The 25,523-nt window shown below is 36.8% G+C and overlaps 1 protein-coding gene across 6 annotated transcripts in view; it reads left to right on the top strand.

Moving 5' to 3' along the window:
- The window catches only part of CACNA2D1 (calcium voltage-gated channel auxiliary subunit alpha2delta 1), a 484,461-nt gene that overhangs the window by 442,441 nt on the left and 16,497 nt on the right, over positions 1-25,523 (top strand). For all 6 annotated transcript variants that reach the window (XM_011223063.3, XM_019798051.2, XM_011223062.3 and 3 more), the window contains 15 exons: positions 62-122; positions 6,607-6,704; positions 10,057-10,144; positions 11,220-11,282; positions 11,927-12,030; positions 12,908-12,994; positions 14,346-14,413; positions 14,812-14,850; positions 16,433-16,504; positions 17,526-17,678; positions 17,762-17,814; positions 19,277-19,332; positions 19,712-19,841; positions 21,843-21,952; positions 22,892-22,974. In XM_011223063.3, the coding sequence (XP_011221365.1) occupies positions 62-122; positions 6,607-6,704; positions 10,057-10,144; positions 11,220-11,282; positions 11,927-12,030; positions 12,908-12,994; positions 14,346-14,413; positions 14,812-14,850; positions 16,433-16,504; positions 17,526-17,678; positions 17,762-17,814; positions 19,277-19,332; positions 19,712-19,841; positions 21,843-21,952; positions 22,892-22,974 (1,265 nt within the window). The remainder of the gene's footprint in view (positions 1-61; positions 123-6,606; positions 6,705-10,056; positions 10,145-11,219; positions 11,283-11,926; positions 12,031-12,907; positions 12,995-14,345; positions 14,414-14,811; positions 14,851-16,432; positions 16,505-17,525; positions 17,679-17,761; positions 17,815-19,276; positions 19,333-19,711; positions 19,842-21,842; positions 21,953-22,891; positions 22,975-25,523) is intronic.

The following is a 25,523-nucleotide window of genomic DNA, read 5'->3' as shown; positions in this document are numbered from 1 at the left end:
ATAGAAACCCAGACTGTGTACTCTGGATGGCTTATCTAATCCTGTAACATTATCTTTGCAGATTCAGAAACACTGAAGCCGGATAATTTTGAAGAATCTGGCTACACATTCATAGCACCAAGGTTGGTTTTGTTTTATTTTTTTATAGTTTGTATGGATAGGTGAGCCTTCAGTAACAGTTCTTAGTTAATCCCATGCCAAATTATGGAACCAAAGGGAGAGTAACTTTAAAACTGAAGCCATATTCTATTCATTCATTCACTCAGTAAGCAACTACCCTGGGCTAAGCAATGTTCCAACTCCAGAGATATAATAGTGAATAAGACAGATGTCGACTTTGCTCTTATTGGAAATAACAGTGGTATCCATCAATGTTGAAGAATTGGGAATGTGCATTTGTGAGTCCACAGACACAAACATACTCTGTATGTATGTGTGTATATATACACATATACACACAGGCAGCTATACGGAAATACCTAAAGATATATATGTACCTGTAGACATAAGGCTAGAATCTAGTCTGAACATCGTCATTGATTTATTTATTCTTAATGTTCTAACATTCTGGGAAAGCATTTCAATATAATGACATTTTCTCACATAATTTTAGATTAAGATTCTTTTCCCCTCCCCAGTATTATTTCTCACATAATCCCCCTTCTCTAACCCTAATATGCCTCTTTCTCCCTACCTCTGTTTTTGTGTAATTATTTGATACTCAGTAATTCAAGAGTGTTCTTTATTTTTATTCTTAGTTCTTTTTTTTATGTTTTTATTTAAAATCCAGTTAACATACTGTGTAATATTAGGTTCAGGTGTACAATATAGTGATTCACCACTTCCGTACAACACCCGGTGCTCGTCACAAGTGCCGTCCTTAATCCCCATCACCTATTTCACCCGTCCTCCCACCGACCTCCCCTCTGGTAACCAACCATCAGTTTGTTCTCTGTAGTTAAGACTCTGTTTCTTGGTTTGCCTCTCTCACTCTTTTTTTCCCCTTTGTTTCTTAAATTCCACATATGAGTGAAATTACACAGTATTTGTCTTTCTCTAATAGACTTATTTTGCTCAGCATAATACTGCTCTCTAGCTCCATCCATGTTGCAAATGGCAAGATTTCATACTTTTTTTTATGACTGAGTAATACTCTGTTCTGTGTATATATCACATCTTCTTTATCCATTCATCAGTCAATAGATGCTAGGGCTGTTTTCACAATTTGGCTATTGTGGGTAATGCTGCTATAAACATCAGGGTACATGTATCTCTTTGAATTCGTATTTTTGTATTCTTTGGGTAACTACCTAGTAGTAAGGTATTTTGTAAGGTAGCTTTATTTTTAAGTTTTTCAGGAACCCGCATACTGTTTTCCAGAGTGGCTGCACCAGTTTGCATTCCCACCAACAGTGCAAGAGGGTTCCTCTTTCTCCACATCCTTGCCAACACCTGTTATTTCTTGTGTTGTTGATTGTACCATTTGCACTGGTCTGAGGTGATATATCATTGTAGTTTTGATTTGCCTTTCTCTGATAAATGATTTTGAGCATCCTTCCATGTGTCTGTTGGCCATCTGTGTGTCTTTTTGTCACTCATGTCTTCTGCCCATTTTTTAATTGGATTATTTGTTTGGGGATGTTGGGTTTTATAAGTTCTTTATATATTTTGGATTCTAACCCTTTATCAGATAGGTCATTTGCAAATATCTTCTCGCATTCTATAGGTTGCCTATTAGTTTTGTTGAGTGCTTTTTTCCTTAACAACTTTTTTTCTTTTTTTTGATAAAGTCCCAATAGTTTATTTTTTATTTTGTTTCCCTTGCCTCAGGAGACATGGTTTCAAGTCCCATATTTAGGTCTTTCACCCGTTTTGAATTTATTGTTGGGTCTAGTGTAAGAAAGTGGTCCAGTTTCATTCTTTTGCACGTTGCTGTCCAGTTTTCCCAACACCATTTGTTGAAGAGACCATCTTTTTCCCATTGGATATTCTTTCCTGCTCTGGTCAAAGGTGAATTGACCATATAGTCAAGGGTTCATTTCTGGGTTTTCTGTTCTGTTCCGTTGATCTATGTGGCTATTTTTGTGCCAGTACCCTACTGTTTTGATTACTACAGCTTTGTAATGTAACTTGGAATTCAGAATTGTGATGCCTCCAGCTTGGTTTTTCTTCGTTCCTTGGTTCTTAATATGCACTCTGTAGCAGACACATATAATAATACCAAATTAATATAATTCTATTAATCTAGGCTAAACTTTTGAAGAGAAAATATTCAGAATAGTGTATTATTAATTTCTCACATTTTATACTTCTTTAAAAATTACTGTAAGAACCCGAAAACAGCTCACAAAATTAAAGAGTTGCTCAGACCGATTTTTTTTTTTTTTCAGCTTAAGGATGTCTGAGTATTTGGTGGTTCTTGAAAATAGGGAATACATGTAACTGTATGTCAAAACTCCGCTAACAAAGCATATTCTTGGTTTCATGAGTAACTTTGACCTTCAGCTTCTCCTGCTTGAATTGCCGTCATTGTTTGATACTGCAGATCCCACCCTCCTGGGGTACCCTTTGCCTCCTCTTCCTTGGTGACACTCTAGTTGGGTTTTCTTCCTCCCTCCCTTGGCTGCATATTCAATCTCTCATGAGTTTCTTTTCTTCCACAGATGGCTTACATAAGGGTGCTAGCTTAGGGCCTCTTGTTATTCTGTGTCTTCAGACACACCACCCATCTACTCATTGTTGATAGTTTGAGGCGATGCTTTCAAAATCTGCAAGATGGCCGTAATGTCTGGAAACAAAAGAGGGATGTCATTTATTGACATTACATTGCAATATAGGATCGAACAATAGATTTCCAGACTGTATGTCTACCTACATATTTCAGTAGGAGACATTCATATTTATGGAAAACTAACAGGATTATCTCTTCGGTGTGATTCAGCTCAGTGTCTCCTAAGCATCTGTCTTTGCTCCCTTTCCTTGATAACTTTTACTCAATCACCAAGTCTTGCCAAACAGAATTTATTGCACGAGTATCAAGTATATCTGCCAAGCTCTGCTGCCTTTGCTCTCATCCAGGCCCGTGCTCTCTCGGACCTAAGCTATTGCGGCAGCCTCCTACTTGATGTCCCCACCTCCCCAAATCGTCCTTTGCTTCCCGGTCTGGTCTTATTCTGGAACTGGAGAGAGTTTCTAGAATGTGAATATAATTACGTTTCTCATGTGCTAAATATGAATCAATAGCACAATAGTGTCTTGTGACGATCTGTACCTCATATCCTCGCTTGCAGCTGCTGTGTTACTGGGTCCCGGTTTGCAGTGTGGTCCTTACACTCTAAATCCGGGGCCAGCAGACCATAGCCCGCAGCCGCCTGCGCATTAGAACACAGCTGTGCTCGGGTGGTGCGCTGTCTGTGGCCGTGTCACTGCGGAGGCGGAGGTGGTCAGTTGTGGCAGAGACCTTATAGCCCATAGAGTATGCAGCCTTTATTATCTGGCCCTTGGACAAAAAGTTTGCCAACTTCTGCTCTACATTCCAGACACATTAAACTCCTCTCAGTTTCTATGTGTGCTGGGTTTTTTCTCTTACCTCTTTGAATCCAGTAATTTTCTCTTCTATTTTAGACTGCACTCACATGCAGCCCACCCCTTCCCAAACCCCAACTTCATAGCTCCCTGATCCAGGAATTTCCTTCCCATTTTCACTGGATTAGACATCCTTGCTGACTGCTTCATAGAATACTGTATTTCCCTTTCTAGAGCACTGGTCCATTGTATGTCTTTTACTTTCCCCAGTAAAGAGACGCTCAATCTGCTTGACTCACCATTCAATACCCATCATCCCGTCCATTGCCTGGCACACAGGTGCTGAATAAATGCATATGGTGTCTGTAGAATCTGTAAATATGTAAATATTTTAAAACCCTTATTAAAAATACCTACAATATTACCACGTTTTCCAGTAAAAGTAACTGAGCATTTTAAAACTGCTAAAACCAGTTTTAGCTAGAAAGACTATTAGAGGCAGAACAAAATCCGGTAGAATATTAACATGTTGATTCATTGACAGTGTAAGAAGAGATTGAAATTAGATGTGATATATTGATAAGACTCTCGTTCTATCTCAGATCTGTGTTCTTCTCCAGGCAACTTCTTCACTCATCTCTCCTAATTATTGAATAGCAGACCATACGGACAGGCTTTCTGAGCTTTACCGTCAGTGCGGAAAATAAGGTAGAAGTCCCAGTACTCACAGAGAGGATAAGTGTAACTCTGAATGCCAGTTCCCAGTTTGTCAGCAATGACTGTTGAGTTAAGCAAGGATTAACATATGAACCATTTTTGTGGTCTGACTGGAAAAGTAGAACTTACCTATGTGTTTAGGGAAAGAGTAAATACTAGAGAAGGGAAATGTTACAGCTTGTGGGACAAACCAGTGAATGTCCACCTCAACATGCATTAAACCTTTTATATGATGACGATTTTTACTGCTCAAGAGAAGTCTGTAGTAAATTAGTAGTATTAACCCATTTCACAGATGAGGAAATTTCCTTGCTATTGCAAGATCTAAGTATGTACATTGATTATTAAATGCTAATCGATCTCAGAAGAACATCCAGTACCTCTGAGTAAAATATAAATGCATAGAGCATTCTTTTTACCTTTAAAAGGTATGAAAAGGGATGAAAGTTCTAAGAAATGGAATAATTTTGCTATTTCTCAGAAATGAAAAAGGCATTTCAAAGATGAGGTAGAATGAGAAAGGGAACAGTATGTGATAGCCTGTAATTAAATGCTAATTGTGGGAAGAAGTCCATTTTAGCTCTGTCAGTAATGATCGAGTAAAAATCATGTAACCTTTCTCAACCCTGCCTCGAAACTAAAATTTTCTATGAACTGGGAAGTTTTTTGGTGGCTTTGTGTGTGTGTGTGTGTGTGTGTGTGTGTGTGTGTGTGTTTTTGAAGTTCTGACATTCTCTTTCTCTGGACTCTCTGAGGCTTTCTATTTAGGTGATGGCCTTGCATCTGAAAATGTTCACTACACAATTGCACTCTGTCTTCAATATTTGATTATCCCATCTGTTGTATTTACCTAGTTAGTATAATGACAACCTTATATTTATGTTGTTTTCTATTTATTCTCAATTTCCAAAACACTTAGGATCGCAGTTTTCAAAGTAGGCATCTCAAAACTCTGTGGGTTCCAGAGTGCCTTTCAGAAAACCGACCAGGTCAAAGCTGTTTTCCTAAAACAGCGGTAAATGTTTATCTTTTCTCATGTCGACATTGGCAGGGACCGTAGAAAAGCCGTGAGGAGCTGAACCTTCACAGGAATCCCGGCAGTAACACCAAAGGCTCCTGGTAGCCGTGATAATCTTTCTCGCCAGGGGAGAAGCCAGTCTTACTCTAAAATATCCTTGATGGAAACAGTAAAAATTATGAGTTTTATTGAAGCTTTACCCTGAGTACATGTCTTTTAATATTCAGTGGGAAGAAGCTGGGAGTTCTGCTGCGTACCGGAGTAGCTTGGCTGGCTCAAAGGAAAGCACTTGTGGGATTGAATTGAGAGCTGAAATAGGTGTTCTTTGCACTTTTTTCAGGAAATATAATTTTACTTGACAGAACGACTTGAGTATTTGGTAAACATTTTCTCATTAATGAAGTAAGGCTTCTACGTTGAAGAAAACAACAGTGTTCTTGCTCGTGACAAAATCTGTGTTTTCACACAAAAATAAGAATTTTGGGGGAAATTGTATTTACTGTTTCCCAGTAGTTATCTGGTGAGACCAGCAATGATACTAATGTACATGATTTTCCAATCTTAAAATGAAATGTATCGTTATTTGGCAGACCTGCAAATTTTCCAAATAACCAATTCATGATGTTACAAAATCAGATTGATTTAAAGTGTAAGATAGTGCATTGAATTTTAATGTAACAGTACAAAAAGTTCATTGTTTCAAATTTGGTGTTACAGCTAACTACCAAGAAATGACTAGTAGTCAAATTTTGGTATGTTATTAAAAAAAAAAATACCTACAACACTTGGGAAGCATATAAAATAATTCTCTTTTCCGGCTGTGTATCTTCAAGAGAACACATATTTTTCACATGCCCAAATAGAATCTTGCAGTCGATTGAATGCAGAGGCGTACTTGTTTTCTATTAAGTCAGGAATTAAAGAGATTTGCAAATAGGTCAATCAATGCCACTTTTTTTCAGTAGGTTATTTTTTTTGAAACAGTAATTTTCAAAGTGTTAAAATAGAATGGGTTTATTCTTGATATTTAGTGAGTATTTAAAATTTTCTGTTTATTTCTATATGGAAACTCCCAATATACAATGAAAATAGTACATTTAAGAACAACAAAAGCTTTGAGCACCTGTTGCCCAGAGGGCAGGTGCTTAATATATATTATCCACCCTACTCACCCGATTGCCAAAGTGCTGTTCCATTATAGAGAGGAGGAAATGGAAATAAGAAATTAAACAGCTTGCAACCTCATAGACATAGTAAAAGAAAGTGTTTTCACTTCCTCTGATGGCTCTGCACTTTTTTTAAAGTTGTGATTTTCATAGCTAATCTCTTAAATATTTCTTTTTCAGAGATTACTGCAATGACCTTAAAATATCAGATAACAACACTGAATTTCTTTTAAATTTCAATGAGTTTATTGATAGAAAAACTCCAAACAACCCATCCTGTAAGTATAGATCAATTTGTAATAATCGTTTAGTGTCACTATTACTGTATCCAAAGCGGTCCACTCTTGGTTCAGATTAGTGTGTTGGTATGTTGGCTTTTTTATTTTTGTTGTAAATTTTTTTTTTATTTATTTTAGGGGGAGAGAGAGAGAGAGAGCGCGCGTGAGTGGGAGTTCACAAGGTGGGCGAGCAGCAGAGGGAGAGGGAGAAGCAGGCTTCCACCTCAGCAGGGAGCCTGACATGGGGCTTGATCCCAGGACCCTGGCATCATGACCTGAGCCGAAGGCAGAGGCTTAACTGACTGAGCCTCCCAGGTGCCCCATGTTATAAATTTGTAATGGTAAAATGTAACAATTTGGCCCTTTAAGAATTCTTATTTCATTATGAAGGAAAATCACGTTTTCAAAGCCAGGTAATAGATGCCTACCAATGTTTAAATGTTAAATAAGGTATCCTTCCTTGGCTCCTTCCAAATTTAAGAAACTTAATTTTGGGGGTGCCTGGGTGGCACAGTTGGTTAAGTGCCTGCCTTTGGTTCAGGTCATGATCTCAGGGTCCTAGGATCGAGCCCCTCATTGGGCTCCTTGGTCAGCTGGGAGCCTGCTTCTCCCTCTCCCTCTGTTGCTTACCCTGTTTGTGCTCTCTCACTTTCAAACAGATAAATAAAATCTTAAAAAAAATTTTTTTGATGATATAGTGTTAAATATTTTGAAGGTTTTTTTTTATTGAATTGTTCTTGCTATATAGAGGAAAACATACATGTTTTTATCGATTTATCTGTCCTCCAATTTATACAATATAGTTTTAAGATGAGAATAGGGAATGAGAATAAAAACGGCATATCACTTAGTAGTTTTTCTGATCAACTTTACAGATGCTTATTTTTTTAAACTATAATTTTTCATTTTATGAAGTAAAACAAGTTGGAGTAAATAGGAATTTTAATAATTATTCTTTAACCAGAACAGTTGTCTTTCAGGAAAATTTACATCATTCATACTATAAAACTTCATAGAAATTAAGATACTTTACTTTTAAAACATTTAAAAATCTTGGGGCGCCTGGGTGGCACAGCGGTTAAGCGTCTGCCTTCAGCTCAGGGCGTGATCCCGGCGTTATGGTATCGAGCCCCACATGAGGCTTTTCCACTATGAGCCTGTTTTTTCCTCTCCCACTCCCCCTGCTTGTGTTCCCTCTCTCGCTGGCTGTCTCTATCTCTGTCGAATAAAAAAAAAAAAATCTTAAAAAAACATTTAAAAATCTTAACTTTTTCTTCCTAAAAATACCCTATAAAAGTACTGCCAGGAAAAGATGCAGAGGAAATGGGAAATAAGAGAAAAACCAACTGCATGGCAAAAATTTCTTTAGTAAATATAACTTGAAAAAAGAAAGTATGGTAACTGACTTTTATCTCCTTTTCTCCTCCTCCCTGCATCCTCACTCTTTCTTCTCTTGTGCTTTTATTTATTTTTTTAAAGATTTTATTTGAAAGAGAGAGACCACGAGCAGGGGGCGGGGCAGAGGGAGAAGCAGGCTCCTGGCTCATGGCTCATGCAGGGCTCCATCCCAGGACCCTGGGATCATGACCTGAGGTGAAGTCAGATGCTTAACCCACTGAGCCACCCAGGTGCCCCTAAGCTTTTCTTTTTTAAAATCATTTTCCTTTCCATTAGGAAGAGTTAAAGAGAGCGCCTCCTCAGTTAAAAAAAGTGAATTGAAGCCATCTCTCAAATGTAAATTTCTCTCATAAAAAGAAGGAACTTCCTAGCACTGCTCACATTAGCTACCAATTAGAATTAGCTACTCTGAAAACTGGCCATGGGTAGATCAAGCCCCAGAGCCCTGAGTAGTGAGTAGTGGCGGGCTCCCTGCTTTGTGGGGAGTCTGCTGCCCCTCTTCCTCTGCCCCTACCCCCTGGTTGTGTACACTCAAAATCTTTTAAAAAATAGCTGTCAAATTTATATTTTCCTCTAACAGTGTTATATATTTTAGTTTCCTCAGTCATGTTTTAGCTCATGTTATCCAATAATGTGTAAAACTAAAAGTATCCATGATTGAAATCTAGATAGTTTCTTTTAAAGCGGTTTGGGCTATTTTAGTTTTGCTTTTATGGAAGTACTTAATCCATCAGTTAAATTAAAATTCTCACTGTTTAAGTTAATTTATTAGCCTACCTCAATGTTTCTGCTATAAAGCTGTTGTCTTCTTCATATCCCCCATTATTTTGGAATATAAAAATGAGATTACATGTGTGTAAAACGGTAAAGCTCAATACTGATAATCTGTTGATGTATGCAGCAAGGGACATGTTTCAAGACATATTTTAAAATTACAGGGTAATTAAAAGATGAATGCAATTATGAAATTACTTGCAACATTGATTTATATTACAGATTAGAACAATGGTCTCATTTCTTTGACCTAAAAGGATTTGTGGCAAGTAAAAGTATATCATTCTCTTTTCAAATGGACTGTTTTTCAAAGTGATTCAATTTCCACTGTAATAAAAATAGTTACTAAAATGAAGTCTAAAATATGGATTAAGCTGATCCTTTAAAATTGGGTGAAAGATATATTAAATTGAAAAATATCAACTAAAATGTTTTCCAGTATACTCCCTACCTCTAGTAATAAGATATTAAGACCCCATATTCTTACCTGAATAAAATGAAATTTTATCAAAAATGTGAAGTTCCAGAGTATACTTGGAGGTTATTCAGAGTTTCACAGGCTTAGAACAGAGGAGCCAAGAGAAATGAAAAGGCGAAGCTTTTTGTTCAATGATGTTTATTAATTGACCCGTGGCCATGGCCATCTGCTGCTCCATTACCTATGAACTTGGGCTATGATGTTCTTTGGTTATTCCAGAAATGACAACCTGAAGCCTGTGGTCTTTCACCATTACCAGCAAATTCCAAAAGCCAGTCTTGGAATAGTGCCAGTCTGCTCAATTCCTTGGCCAAATCATACAAACAGAAAACTATACATGTTATGTAGTTTTATATTTATATATAAAATTGTCCATTAAATTTGGATAGTTTGGATTCACCATACTAACCTATTTTAAAGGGAGAGAGGAAAGCTATTTCCTCAATGTTTCTTAAAGTTTACAAAATAATTTTCATGTAGAATTGACTTTTCTGTTAATTCTGGCCATAGCCTGAAAAGTAGGAGGTAAGATGAACAATGTTAAAAAAAAATGCAGAAAATTAATATTGGATATATTTTGTAATTCATTGAAATAATTATCCACTCTAAGTTGCTTTTACAAATAGAGAATATATTTGTTCATCATTATCCTAATGAAGAAATGATGTGGATGTAATTGAGTCTATCCTTTTTCTGTTTTAGGTAACACGGATTTGATTAATAGAGTCTTGCTGGATGCAGGCTTTACAAATGAACTTGTCCAAAATTACTGGAGTAAGCAGAAAAACATGTGAGTATTTGTTCTTGTTAATAAAATATGTATATTTTCTGCATTTCAGTTTGACTTTTCCCTGAGAAATTTTTGGAAAATAGATCTCAAATTTAGAGTGCATTATTTATCTTTAATAACAATTTCCTGAGAAAAACATCTTGCAATGTTGACAACTTGCATTTGCACTTGTGGGTGTGTGTCAGGACTAACACATGCCCTTGCTTAGCTTTCTCTGCTTATACACTGCAGTGTGAACAAACCAAATTAAACAGGCAGTGTTTGTGTTTCAGTGTTTGTGATAGAAGAGGGCTTCCAGTGAATGCTTGATTGGCCTTTTAATAGCACTTACCATACACCCAGTCAGCAAATTGAGAAATCCGAGTATGGTTCTCATTTACAGTCCCTACTCCATTTCCAGTCAGTCACCAAATGCTAAATATTTCTCCTAACAACATTGCCCTGTCTTCTTCACACCCAACTTCCTAATTTCCCATTTCTAAGATGATGATAGCAACTGCTCTTTCTGCCTTTCTGGCTTCCAATTTCTCTCCCCACAGCCCTGCATCTGTTCTCCATAGAACTCACCCCTGCCAGTCTTACTCTTAAAATGCAGTTTCAGTTTCAGGATAAAGGTGAAGCTCTCCAGCAACACTGATGAGCTGACCAGTCTCAGGAAGCTGGTCATTGAAACTTTACTTCCTGTTGCTTCTTACCTTGTGCCTTATGTTTTTGTGACACCAAATACTATTGCATTCTTCACTAGCTTTCCCTTAACATTCACTCTTGGCTCTATGGGTAAGCTCTTCCTGCTGCCTCTGTCATCCCTGCTAAGTCCATCTTCGAAATGCACCTCTATTCTTCCTAGCTATGAATTGTCTTCTTTATTTCCCAGATATTTTTACTATTAAACCCTACCTTACATATATTGGTATATTTACTCTGTCTTCCTTTATTTTAGGAACTCATTTTATTTCATTTATTATTACTCATTTATTATTTATTACTTTTTTATTTATGATTACGTCAACACCTAAATTATTATCTTACTGAGTAAGTGGAATAAAAAATTTCCTTCTTCTGTCTTCTGTTTTAGCAAGGGAGTGAAAGCGCGGTTTGTCGTGACTGATGGTGGGATTACCAGAGTTTATCCCAAAGAGTAAGTTCAAGTAACATCTGCAGAAATCAGGACATGACAAAGGACTACTCTGGGGACGTGTGCATACTGTCGAAGAAAGCTGTCGTGTAGAGAAGCTGGTTCTTAGATTAAAACAGTTAACCTATTTACAAACAGTTAACCTATTTACAACATTTAAAAAATACCCTATTTCTTTAAAAATGCTATGTGATTATTCGTTGATACTTTCGGATATTTTGGATATTTATTCCAAAATTTAAGAGAGATTTTTTTTGTCTCTCTAGACACAGGCTAACCTAAATGAACATAATGGTCATAGTCCATTGGCAATATTTTCATAGCACCTCATTGTTTTCACTGTTTTTCAGTGGATCTTATCTCTTATCTCCAGAACAGTCTGTAAAGTGGGCTGGGGAGGCTTATTACTATTAATTGACCTATTAACTGACTTATACATAATTACCTGCAGAGTAAAACTAAGAGCTTTTTCTGACTCTTGATATCATTCTGTGGTGATATATTGCTTATTAACGAGTATCATTTACACCATCAATTACCACTGACTTTCTTAGTGTAGGCATATCTGTACAATTTCACGATGTTCACGGCAAAGTAGGTTATCAGGCAGATTAAAGAATAAAAATGATGAGCCATTTCCTCCTTAGGGCTGGAGAAAACTGGCAAGAAAACCCAGAAACATATGAGGACAGCTTCTATAAAAGGAGTCTCGATAATGATAACTATGTTTTCACTGCTCCCTACTTTAACAGTAAGTATTACTTGAAATTCAGCATTCCCAATTTACTTTAAAAAAAAAAAATTACTACCCACTTTCGCTTGAAACCATACATTTTAAGGTAATCGGTCAGAACAGTCCTCATTCAGTAAATATTCTATGCATGACATTGGAAAGACAGAAGCATCCGTTTAGTGGAGGAGGTGAAATGCCTACACAGGAAACAGTAATGAAGAGAGAGCGTATCTACAGGCTTGCGTAATACATAGAAATGTGTAGATAATCCTTCATTTCGCAAACGGCAAATAGATGAATGTTTCGTGACTTGTGAAAATGTAATTTATCAGTTCATCAGTTTTAGTTCAATATATTATTTATGAAATTATCAATAGCCCCCATTTTAAAATATTTTCTTGGGTTCTGTCCCAAAACCTTTCTGATTTAATCTCTGAGCCCCTCTGGGGGGTCGGTGTTATTCATCCTCATGTTCACAAAGGGGGAAAGTGAAGTTCAGAGAATTTTGGAGTTCTTTTCAGGAACTTCGGTCTTCTACAATGCAGAGGCCGTTTTGGGATCTAAGAACAATCTTTCCACTTATTTAGTGGAAAGCGGCCTTCCCACTATTTTAACAAACATCATGAAGCAGAGATTTGGCATGCATCCGTTATGGTGTGGAGGTAGGTGCAGCCCAGCTGCATAATTCACATCCCAAAGTCAGTGCATTCAAAACAGCTCCTGGACGCGCCAATGAGCCTGTGTAGAGAGAAGAGGAAGAGAGGACTACATCTGTCCTTGTCACCTCTCTATTCTAGGGTACTTAGGCAAACCACTATCCACCTGTTAAAAGAAATTCACTATTTGATGTATCTAGACAGTCCTGTTTTCCTTTTTTGTTGTTTTTCTTTTTTAGAAAGCGGACCTGGTGCTTATGAATCAGGTATTATGGTGAGCAAAGCTGTAGAAATATATATCCAAGGAAAACTTCTTAAACCTGCAGGTAAGCATGTATATTGTATACATACACATAACCACAATTCTATGTGACCTAATATTTATATTAAAATCTCACAATACTTATCAGGAAGGTCATCAGAAAGCCTAAAGCAAAATAAAGACAAAGACAGATGTGCAAAGTTTTAAAAAAGTAAAATACAAGTGAGATTGGAGAAGAATAAAATCGATACTGTATAGAGGTGAGGAATTTTCGAAGTGTGTATGTTTATACTGCTGACACAAATTTATGGAGTCAAATCAAAGTTCTAAATGCCGGATTGATCCAGCATTTCCACTCCATAAGTCTGTCCTACAAGATACTTTCAAGTACACAAAAGGATATTCAGCCAAGGATGTGAAATCTGTAATAAGTTAAACAGGAAAAGTTAAGTTTTTGTCATTGGGGGAAAAGGTAAATAAGTTATGACATATCTATACTATGTGCCGGATAAGACGAATTAGGTAAGAATCTTTTTTTTTAATAAAATGACAGTAAAATAGAAAAAGGACTTTTCTTACTAAAACAAATCAAGCAAGAAAACAACAAATCATAAAACCAAGCATCAATGGGAGCTGGAAATAGGCTGGAGTAAGTGGATGCAATAAAGTAGAAATTTTTTTTTCATTGTATGATTTAGTATTTGAGTGTTTAAGAAAGCATACCTTAAGTCGGATTGAGAAGGTCTATTGCCTTCCTGCTCCTGAGGGCAGTTTTACCTCTTACTGGTTCAGCTACTAACTCCATCACTAACTCATTCATTCAATGGCTCATTTACTCACTCACTTATTCTCCCAGTCACTCATTCACTTGCCCTCCCACTTTCTTATCTGTCCTGGACATACATTTCTTAAGCACCTGGTGCAAGCATTGGCACAGCTAGGGAAGCCTCTTAAAACAGTCCATTTGAATGACCTCCTTATGAAAAGGCTATTCTTGACACTACCACATTTTTTTTTTTTTTAGCTTACTGTGTATATTAGTTAATTGGCCAGGTTGTAGCCCGTGAATCAACTATGTTGAGTATATAAATAAAATTACTTAATAGTTTAAGAGCTATTAGCATTACTTCTTAATGAAAATCCCAAGAAATAGATCTCTGTAATAAACACTAGATTTCAACCGAAATTTACTGCTAAATTATCATCTAGCAAATATTATATGGCTCCTAACTAAAATTGCAACTTTTTAAACTAATTTAAATCAGCTTTTCAATGTGTAACTAAAATTAATTTACTCAAGAAACTTAAATTTGCCTGCTCAAGAATATTCAAATGTGAGAGGGAAAATAGATATTAAGACTCACAGCCGTAGTTTTTAAATAAATGTGTCAGTTTTTCTTTACGGTATTTTTCAGTTGTCGGAATTAAAATTGATGTAAATTCTTGGATAGAGAATTTCACCAAAACATCAATCAGGGATCCGGTAAGATATATATATATATATATTTTTTTTAAATGTTTATGCTATACTCCATGTCAAATGCAATTAAGAAAAGTAAAAGTCAAGTCTTAAACATTGACAAAATAAATTTTCAGAGCTACTAAATTGAAGCAGAACTATAAATTACTATTTTTGGAAAGATTTTGTTTAAATTAGTTCATAAGAAAAATATTTCAGTGTTATAGTTTGAAATACTAGATAGCTATTTGATATTTTATAAATATAAAACTATTACTTTTATTATGATGGGCTAGACTGTTATTTAATCTTACTTTTAGACTTGACAAATTATTCTAAGATTTTTAACCTGGTAATAGTATATCATTTAATCATTTTTTTAAGTAAAAATGTGTGGCAATAATTGTATTTTTGTCTTTCAGTGTGCTGGTCCAGTTTGTGACTGCAAAAGGAACAGTGATGTAAGAAAACTCTTTAAAATAAAATTTTTAACTGTAATTTTTTGTGTTGCTATTGCTAAGACTTTAATGCTAAAAATGCAAGAATTTTAAAATAAACACTAAAAAAATTATTTTACAGAATTTTGAACTGATCTATAGACAAGAATTTGAGTTTCATGCTTGTAATTCCTAACCTTATTTTTAAAAAATACTCAAATGTTAAGAGAAGGTCTTTTTAAAAACCTATCTCAGTGTGGACTCATCTCTACAATCTCAGTTGCGTTCGGTCTCATGACCCTGAGATGAGGACCTGAGCCAAAATCAGGAGTCAGACGCAAAACCAACTGAGCCACCCAGGTGTTCTTTACTGGTTATCAGGGCAATCTTCCCTTTTCTTTTGTAATTTACCTATATTTGGTCACACTATATTTATAGTGATGAGAAAACTTTTTGAGCTAAATTTTGAAATTATTTTTTGATCAAATTCCACTTACATGGATTGGATTTTACATTTTCTTGTTACTTTTACTTCTTTGTCAACTTAAATTCTCTAAGAATGATACTATATTACTCATTCCAAGAATAAAAAGGCTGAATTCCACTATTTTCTTCCACTCTTCTCATATATGCGTGTGTATATTTCCAAGGCAAACAGTGGGTTCATATCATTTCTCGTCATGCAAAATTATAAACCAATCATTTTATTTTTATAGTTTCTCCATTTTACATAGACTTTGTAAATACAGACTATGAAGACTGTTTTCAGAGCCAAGGTTTTTAGCAGGCTGCTTCCACATTAGGAAAATGGAATGCATATGTCCTTAACTCTGAAAACAATGTTTTGTTATTTTATACAATAAAAATTATTAAACTGATTCATGCATTTAAACATGATATAAACTGGGTCGGAACTGATTTCTGTGATGCACATTTTTTGTTTTGCTTTCTGCTTTTAAATCTCCTAAGTATCCTCATGCTGCCTTTTTTTTTTTTTTTAACTCTGAAGGGTGGTGGCTACAATGCATCAATGCATTTTTTTTTTTTAAAGATTTTATTTATTTGACAGAGAGACAGCCAGTGAGAGAGGGAACACAAGCAGGGGGAGTGGGAGAGGAAGAAGCAGGCTCCCAGCGGAGGAGCCTAATGTGGGGCTCCGTCCCAGATCGCCGGGATCACGCCCTGAGCCGAAGGCAGACGCTTAACAACTGCGCTACCCAGGCGCCCTGCATCAATGCATTTTTAAAGCTATCTTACCAAAGTATTACGTGTTGGTACATTGTTATTAAATACTTTGGTTTATCCAATTTCCTGGATCACTTGGATGACGAGATGGCCATTTGGAATGGCAAAAAGGTTATTTCTGACTTGTTCTCAGGATTTGTTCATATTGAGCGGACAGTTTTAACTGAATGGGTGGTGGGGGAATATGAAGCTCTGACAGTTTGATATGAATCTGTATGTGCCCTTAACTTATTTCATCAAAATCTCTCTCTGGACTATATATCTTTAAGTTGAAGCTTTCTTCTATTTTTGTTGTTATGATCATCTACTAAAATGAAATAATGATAGCCATCCTCAAAATGTGTTTTTTTTATTTCATTAGGTAATGGATTGTGTGATTCTGGACGATGGCGGATTTCTTTTGATGGCAAATCATGATGATTATACGAACCAGGTAGGTACATGAGGTGGGACAAAGTATAGTTTCCAAAGTGTATTTCCTAATCAACATTACAAAAGTCCTTCAAACCATTATAGAAATTAATGAGTAGTTACATTACCGTCATAAATTTTAAAATGTTAAATATAACTGTTAATGAATACATTCTAAATATAGTTTCCTTTCTAGTAGTAACAGTTACCATTACAACATACAGTTGATAATTTTAACATAACTTCTTATTCTTGATCTCTCAAATTTAGAAAAAGTTCACATATTAAATATTAATATCTAACTTAACACATGGCTGCTTTGAACTGATAAAGTTTCTATTCCCAAATTTGCATGTAGGCAGCATTCAGGCTAATTGGCTCACACAGGATTTTAAGCAAAGTAGAATTATTTGCCAAATTACTTCATTTCTAAATCTAAATTTCTGGCTTCTCTTTGAAAAGATCTCTCAACAGTGAGCATTTTCTTATATATTTTAAAGATTTTATTTATTTGAGAGGGTGTACGCACGCGGAAGAGCAGGGAGAAGGGCAGAGGGAGAAGGAGACGCAGACTCCCCCCTGAGCAGGGAGCCCGACCCAAGACTTGATCCTAGGACCCTGCGATCATGACTTGAACCACCCAGGCGCCCCGACAACGAGCATTTTCTTAACTGGCCCTGTTTGTGGGCTGAAGTGGGTGACCCTCAAGTCCGCCCCTTCAGGTTCCTCCTCTTTTCCCAGCCCCAACCCATTTCTCTCAGTGAAGCTGCTCTCCTCTTCCGCGCAAGGAATTCGATTGTGAGCTTAATGCTTAGTCAGCCGTGCCCGTTCTTCCCGCAAACACCACCCGGAGCCCGTGCGCAGTGAGCGCTCCGCATCTCCGTTCACTTCTCTCGGGATGTCCCGCGCCGCCTCGCGGCTGGGGCTTGTCAGCTCCAGAGTAGTTTTCGCTCACCGTTCCTCTCACGGCTCTTCATGGCGACGCTTGGGGTGTTAACACTTGGCGTCCGTCTGAAACTTTATTATTTTTCCTTCTGTACTAGATTGGAAGATTTTTTGGAGAGATCGATCCAAGTTTGATGAGACACCTGGTTAATATATCGGTGTATGCTTTCAACAAGTCTTACGATTATCAGTCGGTGTGTGAACCCGGCGCCGCACCCAAGCAAGGAGCAGGGCATCGCTCGGCGTACGTGGTCAGTATCGTCCCCTCGTCGGTTCCTCGCCAGCGAGCCCTCCGTGTCCGCTCCCGTCACGACTGTTCAATTCTCTTTTCTAGCCATCCCTAGCAGACGTGTTACACATTGGCTGGTGGGCCACTGCCGCCGCCTGGTAAGTCACTGTTGTATTTTTACTGCTCATGAGCAAGGGGTTGTAAAATAGTCACGGATTTGATGACAATGCAGATTTTGTGACATGTGAGTCATTATTAGAGGAACTTCTTTTTTTCGTTTCCTGAAGCACATTCTGATCATACTTACATGGTCAATTTAAAGCTGTTACAGTTAACTCAGTTTTTTTGTATGAAAACAGTGTTTGCTCCTGCAAACTCTGGCCTCTTCGGAGATCTGTTGAAACGCTCTAGTGTTTTTCTCGTCACAATTCTTTAAATTTTAGGTGTATTAACTTATGAAAAGTTTCTACTTGTTGCCTTCAATATCCAAATTAGATGTCTTCATGGATCAAATTCAAGACATCATGACTTCTCTTTTCACTTTTTCTTCTTCATACAAAGGCGGGCAGAGTTTTAGAGGCATCGTGTTGCTGGAAGGGATCTAATTCTTTTCACTGATTCACCCTCCTTCCCTCCTTCAACACCTCACTTATATTCTACCATCTATGAAAATAAGACATTTAAACTGAGGCACTGTGGGAAGTCTGTAAGATCGAATTTGTCATTGTTTGGCTCTGGTCAGTCAAGTAACTAAACCTCCTTTGTTGTCTGGGATCCTTTCTCTTCCTCACCCCTCCTGTTGTATCCTTTCCCTCATTCCATATTGTCCCAGCCTCATTCCATGTAGATTAATCTTTAACATTCATTTGATGGTGAGACTTTCCCAGCTAAAATTAAGTAATTGCTTTCATATGAAAGTGGTACAAAGATTTTAGATTAAATATCCTATTGGGGGGGGGGGGATTGTGCTCTCTGTTGTGACAATGGTATTTATTAATTGACTCAGGTTTTCTAAATCTCATAGTAATCTTGAAATAGCTGATTGGTTTTATCTTATTTTCTGGCCAGAATCTACCTCCTTCTCACCACCACCCCCCTTTTTTTTAACTAAATTCAATTCCAGACCATTCTGTACTGTTGGCTCAATTGTCATTTACTGTAAAATTGAAATGTACTGTATGCCCTAGATATCACAGGTATATTTTAGGTCATGAATGTAACATTATGTATTTACAAACATATTCCATATTGTCAAGTGAGGAGTTCACAGACCCATGGCACAAAGTTGTTCTTGTCACAGCGTTTTAAAACTAAAATAAGGAATATTTTATATTCACATGTCTTATTAGGCCTTTTCACCCTTAAGTATCACTCACTTGGTCCTGAACATTTTTGACTTCATGACTTCTCATACAGAAAAAAAAAAATTACACTGCTCTGTCAAATTTAAGAAATACTTACATAAAAATTCTCCTCAACTTTCTTTTGGCAAATTCTCAGTTTTTTCTCAACACATGAAAAAGAAATGTATACAGGCAAAATTAATCAGGTTTTTATTGTGTAGTTTATAAAAAAAACTATTTAGATTTTGAACACTAATTATTCATATTTACAATTTAGGTCTATTCTACAGCAGTTTCTCCTGAGTTTGACCTTTCCACGACTTCTTGAGGCAGGTATGTGAATACTGAGCTATTGTCATAATAATTAAAATTTTGGGGATGTGCTGAGTTCACCCAACTCAGTGAGAAAGTATGTGCATTTGTGTCTATGAAAGAGCCCATCCATTTGATAGTTTGGTAAGTGGGAATCTTTTTGTCAAAACTTTCCTCATGCTTTACCAACTTTTTTTTTTTAATGTTCTGTTGACCTCCATTTTATAAGCTCCTATTTATCAAATTTATTCTCTTGCTATTTATTGGGCATCTGTTAGGGGCTGCCAGTACTTTACTCAGCAGTAAATAAGCATTGCAGGTACTTGCCCTTATACACTTGCTTTGCTTCCTGAGAACTAAAGGTCTGGGCCCTCCTGCTGATCTGTGTTTGTTCCCACAGTTGAGATGGAAGAAGAGGATTTCACAACTTCTCTGTCCAAGCAGAGTTGCATTACCGAACAAACCCAGTATTTCTTCGATAACGATAGCAAATCATTCAGTGGTGTTTTAGACTGTGGAAACTGCTCCAGGTAAACCTGTCTTCCTCTTAGGAACAGTCCGTGTTCGCTAAGAAACTGGAATCACTTCATTACACTTCATTACAGAAAGTAACGGAGATTAGTGTTCGTGTCTGAGAGACACAGGACTAATTGTAGTTGAAAACAGATCTTTAGTTTTGCTGTAGGTTTTAAAATTTACATTTTATAGAATTTGTACTGACTGGGTAAGTTGTAATCCTTTCAACTATCATAATAGGATCAAGAAAATTGTACCTACTTTAAGGCAAAACTGAGAAAACTTGATTGTATTTTACTGTATTTTTCTAAAAGGACCCCTCTAAGAATTTTTCTGAAGTCATAGAATTATATGAAGTGTAATAAGATTAGATTTACAGTAATTCTGTGCAATTCTAGGCCAAATATATGATTTCTATTTACATTTATTTACTAAATAGTTTTACAGAAAGATATCCTGGGGAGGGAGGTACTTTACTTCTACTCTTCACTGAAATTTACATTGAATGCATCTTTAAATTGGGGTGAAGAACTAGGAGAAAATATCACTTCCTAAAAATCAAGGTTAATGTTAGTCACCAGTAGGCATAAAACATCTTGAGCAATTTTTGGAAGAGATTGAGAATTTAAGTGGGTTGTGAAGGATAGAAGAAAAAGGCAAGGTGGGACTTTTCAAAGTTTGAGAGAGAATGATCAGGCATGTCACAGGATCCCTGAGAATGGAGTAGAGAGGCACAGATGGGGGACACTTTGTTTTAGTGACTGAGGGCAGGTTATTCTAGAAGCAGTGTTAACCTAGAGAAGAGGAAATAGGAGGAGGTGAGGTCATCTGAGCTTATGAAAGGGCTGGAAGAGTTGCTAGGGGATCCAGATATTTGTAACAGAGAGATGTTTTCCAGCAGCAGTTAAAACTAGCATGATTTTTTAACAGACATGATCAGTATGACTTTTTGAGTTCCTTTAGCAAATCTCTGTGTCCCAGGAGGAGGTTGAGGGTTGGAAGAGAAGAGTCAGGCATCAACTCAGAAAAAAGTCATACCATCTTGTACAGAACTTAGCATATCATACTATCAAGTTTAGCAAACAGAATTGTAGCTGTATGGTTATCTCAAAATCTCAGAATCTTTTGGCTTTTGACTAATAGGTGTCTGGTAATAATTTTTAAAGCACAGATTGCTAATGTACAGGTTTGTATTCATGATACTAAGTTCAATCATGGTTGCTTTTAATCCACTTTGTGCCCCAAGTTCAGTGGAGAAAAAGAAAATTCAATTTTTTTGGAAAATGTATAATCATAAAGAAATGACACTTGAGCGACTAAGATAGAAATGTTCATCTGTCATTAAAGGCAGGAGCAGCAGTTTAAGACAGAACAAACCTGCTTGGAATTGAACTGAAAGCCCTTATTCAGTCTGTGGCTGTCCTGCCCAGTTTAGTAGTTACCAAGCCCGAGACGCTATTGCAATTATCAATTACAACTAAGAAGAAACTTTCTCAGTCCCACTAGTCACATTTCAGGTGCTCCGTAGCCTCGGGCAGCCCTTGTTAACTGCACTAGACAAAGCAGAAAACATTTCCATCTCCACGGTTATTGACCAGCACTGATCTAGATGAACTCTGCCCTTAGCTTGGGCAGGATACATTTTGGGCTTCTAATTTTTGTGTATCTGTAGATTAAGGTCGCTTTTCATTAATAAATACAATTCCTTAGGCATGTCAAATAATACATTGATTCTGAAAGTTACAGCAACTCAGTAGTTCTTATTTTGCATTGAGGACTAACACTTAGAAATCTGTTGCAATTTTCGAGTATTCCGGAGAGGTAAGATAGGACCGTGTGTTTATTATCCTATTTCTCTGCTAAAAATCATCCTCATTTTGTTTTACTGTTTATATTGGTGATGCTTTGTGTCTCAAGATGTCAGATGCTGGCTTTCATTTTATATGTAAGATTCTTTGAAAGATTTTTGGATAAATGTTCATTTTCTGTGATTTTTAAAAATATTTATTTTGCAGAATCTTTCATGTTGAAAAACTTATGAACACCAACTTAATATTCATTATGGTTGAGAGCAAAGGGACTTGTCCCTGTGACACACGACTGCTCATACAGGCAGAGCAGACTTGTATCCTTTGACTTCAGAGATGCTGGGAATCACCCGCCCCTGCCAGTAATGCATTTTTAACATCCTCACATTGTTTATGCTCCAAGAGAAAACCACTGAGTGCCATGATTACCCACACGGGCAGAAGGGACTCCTCACACAAAATTTGGTTTGAATGTGCAGACCGATGATGCCACACAGGTACCAGAAGAAGGTGAAAGGTTTCCTGCTCCTATAATGAGGCTTTGTGGAGGAGGCAGTGCGGATTTCCAGGTAGATCTGGAAATGGCTTGAAAGAGCAGGTGCTGGGTTTTTGGGTTTGCTAGCCTGGGCAGCTAGAAAGCTGTCAACACTCGAGGGTTAAAAATGGGGTTGAATGTGATGTATATCTACAGTGAAATATTATTCAGTCTTAAAAAAGGTGGAAGTCCTGGCCCGTGCTCCAGCTGCAGTGGCAGGAACAGCAAAACTGCTTCGGGTTGTAAACATGCTAAATGACAATGCGGTGGGACTAGTGACACTTTTTAGAAGCCAGAGGTTCTGCAGAGTGCCTAGACTCTTTGCACTTACCTGTGTTGTTCTAAGGGGAAAGAAAAAGTTAGAAAGGAGGTTTACTATTAGCAATTAGTCTGTATTTCTGTCTTGCTAAATCAGAGGCACCCAGGTCCTCCCTTGGGCTTTCTATGTATGACTCTTCTACTGTGAGTCATTTGTTCATTTCATCCACTTACATTTTACAAATATCTGTTCAGTACTTGCCCAAGGGCATGCTACGTAAAGTAAAAATGATCCCTTCACAAAACCACTAGTCTGACAAAAGAAAATTTCTGAAAGTTTACTTCCTTAAATCCCTAAGCACTGGAGCTAGTTTGTGTTGGACTAGACTCATGGCATAGGTGTCTATTCTTTTTTTAATTGTGTGGAAAGAAAAACTTCATATTCCTTAGCAAGTGTCTTCAGCTGATGGTCCAGATCCTTGTGATATGGTTAAGCAACCCAGATACCGAAAAGGGCCTGATGTCTGCTTTGATAACAATGTCTTGGTAAGACCAAAAGTTTATTGCATTAAAATATTATAACTCAGTGGTGTCTTCAAGAATTTAAGGAGATAGATTACAATTTTACCTCAAACATAACCATAGTGTTTCTCCTTAACATGATGTACTTGCTGGTCAGTAGATTTTTCATTTCAGTATTTTTCATGGCTAGCCTCAGCTTCACCGTTGCTTCTTCTGTCACTCCTTCTCACAGAAACTGTACTTTCAAACGCAGTTCCAACGAATTTACTAATAATCTGCGGTCACAAATCTGACCATTTTAAACACTTTCTCATCAATAGTAATTGACAGTGTTACTTATGAGTTGCCTCCCTTCATTTATTCTTGGAGATATAAAAGCTATTTTTGTTAGTTTTACTCTTTATTTAGTGTATTTAAAAACCTGTGAAACAGCTATTGTCCTATATACTTTTTTTTTAACATCGTTTCTCACTCTATCACAGATTTGTATTTTTACCTTGCATGATATTAGACCAGGTCAATTACAAAGGGTTGATAAATTATACAAAACATCTTTATTGTATCTGAGGTTAGGAGGACCACTGCTTTCCTGTAGGTCAGCAGTCTTCTGACAAACACTGTCTGACCTACTGTGCATGCAATGAGCTGTATGGTATTAAAATCATTTTAAGAAACTGTTCTCAAATATGAAGCCCACACCGTAACCCCTGCCTACTTTTAAAAACTAATGTTAAACATAATTTTCCTAGATTCTGATTCTTCATGGTGGGCCTTTGCTAAAAGTGGCTTGTAGACTCCAAGGAGCATGCCACCAGAAAGCATTATCTTATGAATTTTTTATTATAAAATAAATGTCAGAGCACCTCTTCATTAATGTGCATTTATAGAGGTTGTAATCTATTTAGAATGGACTTATCTACTATGTACTTACTTCTTCAAATATACACATTGCTACGTTTGTCCCCTCCCCCCCCAAAAATAAGACATTTCCACAGATAGATACTATGCAGTTAGATAATATAAATCAGTGATAAGCAGTAAGGCTTAAAAAGCAAGATGTGTTAGCCAGTAAATCCCAGTTATCTCTGCCTGGACTATTGATCACTTCTCTTTGATGGAGAAAGTGATTCCGAGTTGCCCCGAATTGTTTTCTTCCATTTTATCCAGTTGAAATAAAAATCCAGATTCGAGGATTTCTGTTGTTCCGTCTTAGGGATTTTCAGGAGCTTTGCCCATGTCAAATCATATCCCAAAGAATGTTGAATGTGTGCCCAACACGAGTGTTGCTCATTAGGGAAACTTCATTCATCAACTATTTGTCACCAAAGCCTGAGATTAAACTCACTTAGCTGAACTTTAAAGATCACGTAAAAAGCCCTGTTGCCTGAAATATTTTCACCCTAGGAGAGGATCTTCTTCAAGGCCCTAGAAAGATTGGACTAAGACAAAAATTTGCAGTAGTTCACGTTCTTGTGAATGCTACATCGGAGTGTGTGTGAAAGTACAACTTTTGCTCAGTAGCTTACTGTGCTTATAATAATGTCTGGTGTTTTCTTTAGCAGTGAAATATTTTGGTAATGCTTATTTTGCAATGGTCACTGCGAATCTGCACTGGATGGAGGCTCACATAAACTGCTAACTGCCAGCAAACTGCATGAAATCTCATCTTGTATGTCTTCTTTTCTGTGTTTTCTTTCCCTTTCCTGTACTTGCTACTTTGCCCGTTATTAATAGGATCAACTTATGTGCACAACGAGTCGTGCCTGTACCATGATGTCAGCTCCTATCTTCATTTTACTGCAAGTTTTCATGTGGTGTGGATGGTCAGTCACTTTCTCTAATTTTTCTTTTTTGTGTGTGTTTGGCTTGAAATTTTAAGAAATAATCCATATCCCTAAATCCACTATAATAAGTAAGTGTCCTGAAACCAGGTTCTTAAAATCCCAATACTTATATTGTTTTGTAAATAGCTGAATGCAGGTATTGCTTAAGTTTCTAATCCTAAGTCAAGCATATCCTTTTCCTGTGTTTATTTAAAAATCAGTATTTTAAGGTTTTATATAACGATTAAATCAGTGTGGGAAAAATTATATATGCTTCATGGGGAAAAATAGCCTAAGGACAATTATTAGAGCTGGTCATCTCTGTTTTCAAAAGATGCTAATGTAACATTAATGAACCATTTTAGTTTTATCTAACATTATTTTCCAAGTCAACAATTCTATTTTTCTTTTTTTTTTTAAACAAATATGACTTAATCAACTTTTTCTATTTTACTACCAAAATATTGATATTCTTATTTTAGAACAAGTGCTTCCAATTTCTAAGTTCATTTATTTTACTTACTATCTAGGCTAAAAGGATCCTTTATTAACCTTTGACCAACTTCTGAATTCTATCATTATATGACTGAATAGATATTTTAGGGCCTGAGCTTGTGGTCAGGGATTCATTTACAGTTTTGCAGTTTCTTTTCTGATGCCCTGGAATCATCGTGATTAGTGTTACTGGAGCAACTTCTATACTGTTCTTTCTTCCCTGCTCTCCAGGTATTCATTGATTAGGGAGCCACT

This window comes from Ailuropoda melanoleuca, chromosome 1 (genome assembly GCF_002007445.2).
Source record: "Ailuropoda melanoleuca isolate Jingjing chromosome 1, ASM200744v2, whole genome shotgun sequence".
Lineage (NCBI taxonomy): Eukaryota > Metazoa > Chordata > Mammalia > Carnivora > Ursidae > Ailuropoda > Ailuropoda melanoleuca.
This window is presented reverse-complemented; position numbering and strand designations above follow the sequence as displayed.